This window comes from Macrobrachium rosenbergii, chromosome 20 (assembly GCF_040412425.1).
Source record: "Macrobrachium rosenbergii isolate ZJJX-2024 chromosome 20, ASM4041242v1, whole genome shotgun sequence".
In the NCBI taxonomy this organism is placed as follows: Eukaryota; Metazoa; Arthropoda; class Malacostraca; order Decapoda; family Palaemonidae; genus Macrobrachium; species Macrobrachium rosenbergii.
The window spans coordinates 21,370,915-21,380,271 of NC_089760.1; the positions used below are offsets into that span (position 1 = coordinate 21,370,915).

The window sequence follows — 9,357 nt, forward strand, 5'->3', positions numbered from 1 at the left end:
ATGCAGAGGAAAGACCAGATGGGTGAAACGAAGGATTCTCGTGTCCGAGAGGTTTCGATATCTTCATTTCTCTTCTTCTTCATATTCTTCTTGGAAGTTTCAGTGTTGGGTAAGATGGTTTTTCAATTGAGTAATCAAAATATCAAAAGGGCATTAAGTAAATTTGATTCGTGTATTGTTGTATAAAACTGAATAAAATTAATTTTCTTCAGACTAAGCGCCGCTGGCGTTCTTGTGCTTGCTAAGTCCATGTATTTGGAGATTTGCGCCGATGACATGTTACTCTGTATGCGTGTGTGTGTTTGTGTACTAATTATGCATGCAATAATGAGTGTTTGTAGTAGCTAAGTATGTAACATAAAATAATGCTTGCTTTAGGCACCATTGGATTACCAAATGGCTTAACAGCTTTACATGAGGATTCCCGCCATAATACACACAATTATCTGTTGGGGGAACAAGACTCGTATATTTTGAAGAATGCTGCCCGGGAATTCAACGCGAGAGCCGAAGTGACCGATGAAACAATAGCTGACGATCAAGATGATTTGACGATGGAAGCTTTGGCTCTCAGTGTGAATGGGAAAGGAGGCAACGTTGAAATTTTAGGACATTTCGACATCCCGGAAGACACACTGGAGCAATTCGCCATCTGCTTCTGGATAAAACCTACCTGTTGGTCTGAGTACGGAACGTTTTTTAACTCCGCCTCTTTGTGGATAAGCCGTAAGTTTTCGTCCGACTAAATTCTGTATTTTCATTGTGTTTAAGAGTACAAATGAAATAAACCGAATACTCTTATGTGATGATTCAAAGGATTTTTGGTTTAAAGTGCACAACCTTATGATAGTTTCTGCTTTGCTCGCTGTATTTATATGCTGAAATATTACAGGGAAAACTTACAATAATTCTTTTAATTTTACTGATCATATCAAAGTTTATATATGGAAAATTGGTCATATGTAGATCTCTCCTCAGTCATTTCATTGAGCTCTTACTTTAAAGCAAGTCATAGCTATCAATACACAGGATTGCTAATAGCATGCTTATAATCGCCCTGCACCAAGTCCTCAGTCAGACAGGAAAGTACTGTTATTTGCCACGACTGCATCGCTTTCGTTTTAAAGGTATTTTGATAACCCACTTCTAAAATATAATTCATCAACCTTTAGATTTCCATTTTTGTATTTCTTTCTTAGATATCAAACCCAGGAGTCTTTTTCATTGCTCTGCTAGGTAATGCGGTTTTTATGAATAAGATCAGCTGTTGCGAAGGGTTAAATGGTGAGAATGAAAATAGTTCTATACTTATAGAGTGTTACGATTAAAAAGAGGATTTTGGATGCGTACTGGGTGGTCCCTGTCATGAATGCAAAATGGTTTAGGTATGAGATTCAGGCACTAGTTTCGATTTGTTTCAATAATCTGATAACAATCGGTGAATTACCCGTAAGGAAGAAAGATCATATTTTATCCCATAGATAAAAAATTGAAGATATAGTCGGCCCCCCTCCCCGACAAAAAAGGAGTACAAGAAGTGACGTGAGTAGCACTTATTCTTTCACTTCCGTGCGTTTGCTCCAGTCAGACTCAGTGCCACTCTTACTCCGCACCATCTCAGCCCAGCTTTCACGTGGATCTAAATATCCAGAGACAGATTTTGCGTCCTTTTTTCCAAAATTTTTTGCTTTTTCTTGACATTTTTTGTGGTATATATTTCATCAGCTGATCACAAAGGAGCCGATATCTAGGTATCATATATGCTACAAGTAATTCTTTTTTAACCAATCAACACTGTTCGTTGTTTCTCTCAAAGACTTAATGCCACACACTTCTGTATTTCAGTACAAAGGGGCAACATAACCGTATCAATTCCGGGACGTTTTACTGTATTTAATGCAATCGTCGAATTACGACTCTGGAATCATGTTTGCATTTCTGTCCAAGGGACAGACATGCAGTTGTTTCACGACGGCCAGCTCGCTGAGCCTTCGTATGTCCAAGATTATAACGAAATTCCACCAAAGCTTTTAGCGTCCAGATTTGTCAATATAACCTCACATTACATGGATGGTGCGAGCACCTTCTGTGGTTACTTGGCATCATTACAAATATTACAGGGGTTGCTAAGTATGGATCAGATCAATTTTGTCCGTTTGAGAAATTTTACGGAGGTACCCTTTCCCCGCTATCTATATGTAATTGATGTCATCCCAAACAAGAAGAAAATTATCACTTCGTGTGCTCTTAAGGAAATTTTTAAAAAGAAACACAACTTCTCAATACTTATGTTTAGAGAAAGGATCAATTATTCCCATGCTCTCGTAATGTGCACAGGCTATGGAGGAACTCTGCCAGTCTTAGAAGACGTTGAACATATGGAAATGATAGCAGAGTATTTGTTAAATATCCAGGATATTGGCGATACATGGATGCAAATGTCTTATAGCAAAGTCTCAAGAAATTTAGAGCTACCATGGTGTCCCTTATTGTACAAAAGGAAGGGCGTGTCTTTTGTTATCCAATGGGACTGCATGAATTTTTCCTTAAATCTGATGTGCCTCATACCAAAAGGGCTTTTTCTGAAACTGAAGGGACATGCTTTGACAAATGACAACGAATTTGCCATCCAACAAGATAAAACCTTTGAACGTATAACTTTAGAATCAAGAAGAAATCTGCAAGGTCTTTGGAAAGGCTCTGCCTTCCAAGTTCAGACAAGGAATGGAGAGGTCCAGTTTCAGGTCAAACCCGAGGGCGACCATCCCATAGGCCGACGTGACTGGCTTACAAAGGATAACAACACTATCACTCTCAGTCTCTCCACATGTAGCCCAGAAGAGTTTTCCTGCAGCAATGGCCAGTGTATTCCTATCGATCAACGCTGCGATGGGAATAAGGGAGATTGCTTTGACCTTTCTGACGACGATTCCAGCTGTGACATTTTCTTAGGGCCTGATAGGACTTACTACGAACTTCAGGCCCCCAGAGATCGAAGAGTATCGGTAGACCTGTGGATGAAATATATTCGCAGCATTGATGTAAATGAGAATATTATTAAGGTAAGACATGTGCCTTTCCTTTCTTCCCAGCTACAACGTAGGGTTTCCATATATGAAGTAGATTCTTAGCTTAAGAGGTGGGTTTGTTGTCGCTTATCAGCAGAAGTCAGTAAACAGCAATAGACTTCTCAGTTTCTTAAAACAGTCAAACTGGAGTTTGGCTACTTTGCTCATCTCAGTTTTCCTCTGCTCCACAAGGAAATATGAAAAAAATGGAAACTGTTATCCTGCTCCAAAAAGCACAGGGATAAATAAGAAGAATGTTATTATTCATCCCTGTGCTCTTTGGATCACGATAACAGTTTAAATTGATTCAAGATATTTTTATTGTCGAAATATATACCAAATTTACATATCCATGGAAATGTTTTTTATAGAGTAAGTTATTGTTTTGCATGCTTACCATTAAACTGATTTCTGTTAATGCAAGGTATAAAAATTTACTGAAATTTTTCATGTGTGGGTGAAACAAATATAGGCTTTAGATCAAAAGTCCTTCAAAAGAAGGCATCGTGCTTACCCCATACAAAAATGGGAAAAAAAGCACGTTAAAAGAAGAAGAAGAAGATTTACGTAGGAAAGCTTTCTGTCAGATCTAACAATATTTGTCATATTTAGAACTTGAAAATGTTATATTTGACTTTATTTTTCACTTAGGTTTTGTTTCAAGTGACTCTCAGGTGGCGGGATGAGAGACTCCAGTTTTACAATCTGGGAGATCACGATAAAGTAAAAAATATGCTGGACATCAAAAGTTTAGAGACCCTGTGGTACCCAACTTTGTATATTTCTACGGCTACGTTCGAAGGAAATCTCAGGATAAACAGCAATGACATGATTTTCAAACTAACCATCATTCCGCAGAAAAATGGCAGTCTTACTCTGATAGAAAGCTTTGAAGGTACTTATACTTTCAAATTCGTATGCCAGCCGAATTCAATTATTTTTCTGTTTCCGTTGAAATCAATATCCATCTATTACTCATGAAATGGATTAGTCACTGATGGGCAATACAGTTTCTTTGATTTATGCAGTAAATGTCACTAATGGAACCCAAAATATTAGAAGCCTATACATAAACAGACACTGCAGAGAAGTTGAAAATTAAAGCGTTATTTTTTATAGCCAAAGAGTACGATGGGAAAGATGTTATCATCGAAATGATAAAGGCTCTGGATATCTCTGTGCAGTGCAACTTTAATTTCCAGGCGTTTCCCTTCGACTTTCAGGCAAGTAATAATTTAAGTCATTTTCGTTAATCACTTAATAGAATTAATCCTTATGATGATCGTTGTGAATTTATCAAGCAGATAAGTAATCATAATAGAAAAAAATTTTATAAATACAAGATAAGTGTTCATTTCAGACTACAGTACAACAATTTGAAAAACAGGTTAACGTTTGCAGATTTTACCTAGGGCTTACAAACCTACCCAGCGATTTTTCTTCACACTTGTTTCAGTAAAAAGCCTAAAGAAAAAGCAGATATCCGATCTTTCAGCTCTGTTTGATACCGATCCTGTTGCAAGGAAACGACCATCCTCTGATTGACGAAGAGACGCTCAAAGTCAGAAGCGATAATCAGAGCCTTCCCATCTACCACGTGTCCGCCATTCGCTGCAGAGTAGCTTCGACAGGGCTACGTGTAAGTAACTAGAAGAATTCTGTCCGTAATGATAATTACAAAATAATATTTGGAGTGTTTGCAACACCTCGAGAACATCCAAGCTGAGGTGATTTGAGTTGGAGACGGAGGTATGGCCTTTACTACGGCACCTCCTGAGTTTTTCTTGTCAGTTTTTTTTTTTTTTTTTTGTTTAGCTCGTAAGTAGTAATGCATGTTAACGTTACATATCCACGACGGCGTGAAAAGTAGCGTTAGCTGACAAATAATTTGTCTTTTATCACTAACATATCACCAGTTGAAAATCAGCCTCAATTATTACTAATTACCAGGAGGAAAAATTAAACATTTCATTTGTGTCACTATTTAATGCTTGCGCTGTTTTTCGCCGGCAAGGTTTCATGTGGTACCCTTGAATCCTGTCCGTTATTGCCATCACTAAAAGCCATTTTATTTTCGAACTACCTCAAGAGTTCATCATATGAACCAGCGTAATGTGGGAGTATCAGCAGGTGTTACAGATTTCATGTTGTTTGCTTAAGCTGGCTTTTTACCAACACGGGAGCTTACCTTCTGAAGATCCCTTAGGCGTCAAATACACAACGACGACGCGTCGTTACATCCTGTGGATCGGTTTGTAGGATATAGTCAATGCACTAATTCTCTTCGACTAGAAAGACGACGAATTATACGTATACAGGGTGTATGCTTGTAAGGTTTCTTTTTCTTATCAGTGAAATGCACGAGCTTTTGTGGAAGAGAATGAAGTGGATTCTTTGGTGAAGTCGTATTAAATGGCCATTTCTTGTTGATGTCAACATTTTCTTTAAGTTTTTTTATGGCATGGTTTCAAGGAGTATTCTTGTATTTTTGTCCATTGTTGCACTCACTAGCAATCATTCTATTTTAAACTAACTTTAGCATGTTTCCATAAAACTCTTCTGTGAGAACGTTGACTTCAACCCGGGACCTGGGACGTCAATGAACTAACCTGTCCGTTTCCTTAAAAAAAAAAATCTCAAACAATAGCTTCGCTTGAAAGAAAGGGGTTCATTATACTAAACTGATACCGCATTAATTCAGTGTCTTTATTTATTATCTATGATCAGTCTCATCCTATGTTCATGCTTCCTTTATGTCTTAAAAGATTTGGTTAGGCGGGTATCCCACCAAAATATTAAGCAATGCTAAATTTGTGATGATATGGTTGCGAAATCATTCAGAGCCCTAAGATAATCATTTCGGGACGGGAAGAAAAAATTCATTGTGGTAGACCAGCATCAATGGATATATTTTCTCATTTCTTTCTTTCAGTATGACAGAGACCAGGTTGTGGTGGCGGTGCTCATCGATCGGAAGAGCGAGGCTTTCTTCCTGACGATGCTTGGGCCGTGTATAGTGTTGGAAATGCTGGGACACCTCTCATTCCTTGCCTTTCCCATAGATGAATTTTACCAGAGGGCTTCAACTTCCCTTTCACTGCTAATCGTTGTAGCATCTTTATTCTCACAGGTTCGAACACGTTTCCTTCACATTTCTTTCCTGATTTATTGTCTTATCATACATTTTTCTCTGCAATATGCATGCGGCGCTGAAATACACGACATAAGATTTTTTCCTTAATTGCCCAATGCTAGAACTTGGTATCTTCTTTTTCAGTCAGTCAGTAACTTGCCAAAATCTGCGTCTCCCAAAGCGATTGACGTCTGGTTCTTCTACTTCATTCTCCGATTTTTCCTTTTCTTTGTGGCACACTGTCTAGTGGAGTTCCAACGTTTTCGTGTGCAAAAGAAAGAGAACGGAAACAATGTTCAGATTCTAAAATTTTCAAATGAAAAAACTAACTGGAACGGAAAGCTCAAGAGTCATCCACTGGAATCCACGTGCAGTTCACTGGATGCAGATGAATGCCAAGATGGGCAAGGTCAAAGGAAAGCCCACAGACGCCTCGGATGGACAGTTACGGAAACTTCTAAAACGCCACCATTTCAACCCGAGACCATAAACCTTGTATGCCTTCTGCTTGGAGTAGCTATCGATGCCACGTTTATTGCCCTTTTCATTCATTTCCTTGGGAAGATCAGGTCCAATATCTATGATGAGTTTCTCAAGTATAAAGATTGTAGCTAAACTCCTCAGTGCTGATATTTTTCTCTTTCAGAGATTTCATTCGGGGTTGTGTCCTGTTTATATGTAATTTCCTATTATTTCCGATACTGTAATTGTTTAATGATGGAATGTCAGCAACATTACTTCTAACATCAGTTTCGTTATTCTTGAACTTGCAGAATAAACCAGATATATATAGAAGCCTTCGCTGTATCAACGAACTGCTTGGTTAATGAGAGAGAGAGAGAGAGAGAGAGAGAGAGAGAGAGAGAGAGAGAGAGAGAGAGAGAGAGAGAGAAAGTTAAGTATACCTTACAGTAGTTTAACCAGACCACTGAGCTGTAGAGAGAGAGAGAGAGAGGTGGGGGCCTTTTCATCTAAGTTGGAAAAATCCTTTTATTAATTTTTTTCTCATATACCAGTCCTGTTCTACAGTGCAAAATAGCCAGAGTTTTTGACCAAGCTACAGCTGGAGCTCTTTGGTTTACTCCTTGTATGCAGTCCCATTGGCTGCTAAAATGTATCGACCCTATGCTTATCTTTCCTTTATCAGATTAACATCTGAGCCAAAACAAGGCTACAAACCGTACTGCATCATTACTGACAATCTTTTTTTCTCCTAACTGGGTTTTCGATACACAACGTAACCAGTTTCAGCGACATAAGCAAAGAAAATTTTGGCCTATTTTTCTCATTCAAGCACATTCACGCACTTCCGTCGGTCTTTTTCCTAAATAGCAGTGACTAAAAAAATTACCGTCTTGCTGCCATGGCTTATAATACGCCCTCTGTAACTGGCAGTTAAGCAACATTATGCAAGTATGCCAAAAACCAGAGGGAATGCAATTCCGTAAGGAAACGTATTTACTGAAACAATTTCATATTGTTTACCACTGCAAAAACAAAAAAGGTGATAAGACACTTGGTCTTGTTCCTGATATATCATAAGTCGTACAGACCGGCGTTTTGACGAATACCCTGGGGAGGCCAATTTTTTTTTATTTTTATTTTTAGACTATGATGGTATTCCATGATAGGGATACCTACGGGGAAAATGACCTGAGTAGGGGGATGTAGGGCAATTTCACTTTTTGAAAAATATTAAACAGTCCAACATAACAATGATGATATAAACACGGTAGGCCTGTTTTCTGATTCTAAGGGACATCGTGTTCAAGGTTCAGATTTGTGATTTTGAATCTGTTTAGCTTCAGGCTAGTCATTTCCTGATAAGGATTGTAAGAGGAGCTTTATTATTAAATAAATACACAGACGTTGTATTGGGATTTCTGTAATTATGCCTTAAGTAACTGGAAAAGGTTACCTTGCCCAAAGATATAGGAAGGAACGGAAAGAGGAGAGCTGGACTTTAGGATGGTTATCCGGTGAAAAGCACGGCGGAAAGGTTCATTGCAAAATATGTGATAAGGATTGGTGACGAGACAATCGGAACTCATCGGTCATACGAAATCGGATTCTCATATGCGTTTGCTAATGGAGTGACTAAAAATCAGCTCATGACTATGTTTATTGAGCTATAGGATTAAAGCAGAGTTGAATGCTGTGGCAATGATAGTTGAAAAACCTTTCTTTTAATTACCTTGCAGAGTCAAGTTACTTTGAAAAATACACAGACAGTGAAATTAGTTATAAATTCTTAGTGATTAAAGGATTTTTAAAATACTACATCTGTCGGGAATTTCCTCGACAGACGTCACTGTGTTTTCGTTGTGCCGATAGACTGCACGATCAACCCACGAACCACGAAAGTGACTTAGCCCCCATGCAAGGATAAACAAGTCTCGTACCAGGGTTTTTCAATTTATTTATAAAAATAAAACCATCTGAATCATCATCCTTACCTAACACTCACGCAAAACCCCCCCAAAAACGCACTAACGAACTTACAATCTCCGTACCTGCAACACGAAACACATGGGCTAGACAATTGCCCTCAACTTCAAAGAGACCACTGGAATCTAACCACGACTAACACAACGCCACCACAGTACACAAACGCCCAAACAGCTATTCTTACCCAATCATTCTCATTACAACTACACAGGAGCACTCACAGTTATTAATTGTACACAAACCTTTTGGAGTCTAACCAACAAGTCTGTTAACTATGGGATCTCTGCAAGACCAAGGCCAGCGCGCTACAGTCTCACTTCCCTGTCCAGGCAGTTGCTAATTGGGTTAATTCACTTCTAGTTATTCAGGCTTAAGGACCTCAGCAAAATGTGCATTAACAGTCGTGTTTATGACGTGCCTTGTCTAGAAGTTCCCGCTATTCTGTCAGCCCCATAGAATCGGTGGGAGTTTGAAGCGAAAAAATCTCGTGCACTGAACTTTTTCGCGACAACATCAATGCTTTTTTATAATAGAATAAACTGGCATTTATTTATATTTACTATAAATGCTTTAACTTTTGTCTTAGAAATGTATTTTCATAACTTACTTGAGCATAGTCCGTTCTTCCTTTGCTACTGGTCAAAGGCAATACTGTTGTTACAGCCATGAATTTTGCAATTAAACAATCTGAAATTTATATATGTTTAT

The 9,357-nt window shown here is 38.4% G+C and overlaps 1 protein-coding gene across 1 annotated transcript; it reads left to right on the forward strand.

Annotated features, from left to right (window-relative positions):
- LOC136848907 (uncharacterized) lies at positions 1–7,122 on the forward strand. The gene is made up of 8 exons (XM_067121730.1): positions 1–109; positions 379–726; positions 1,846–3,062; positions 3,720–3,963; positions 4,188–4,291; positions 4,564–4,707; positions 6,001–6,198; positions 6,346–7,122. The coding sequence occupies exons 1-8, from the start codon at positions 1–3 to the stop codon at positions 6,814–6,816; spliced, it is 2,835 nt and encodes a 944-aa protein (XP_066977831.1). The 3' UTR covers positions 6,817–7,122.
- The last annotated feature ends 2,235 nt before the right edge of the window (positions 7,123–9,357 follow it).

Coding starts and splice junctions, on each gene's coding strand:
- LOC136848907 (XM_067121730.1), top strand. CDS start 1: ATGCAGAGGAAAGACCAGATGGGTGAAACGAAGGATTCTCGTGTCCGA. Junction 3,964..4,187: donor TCTGATAGAAAGCTTTGAAG/GTACTTATACTT, acceptor TATTTTTTATAG/CCAAAGAGTACGATGGGAAA. Junction 6,199..6,345: donor TAGCATCTTTATTCTCACAG/GTTCGAACACGT, acceptor CTTCTTTTTCAG/TCAGTCAGTAACTTGCCAAA.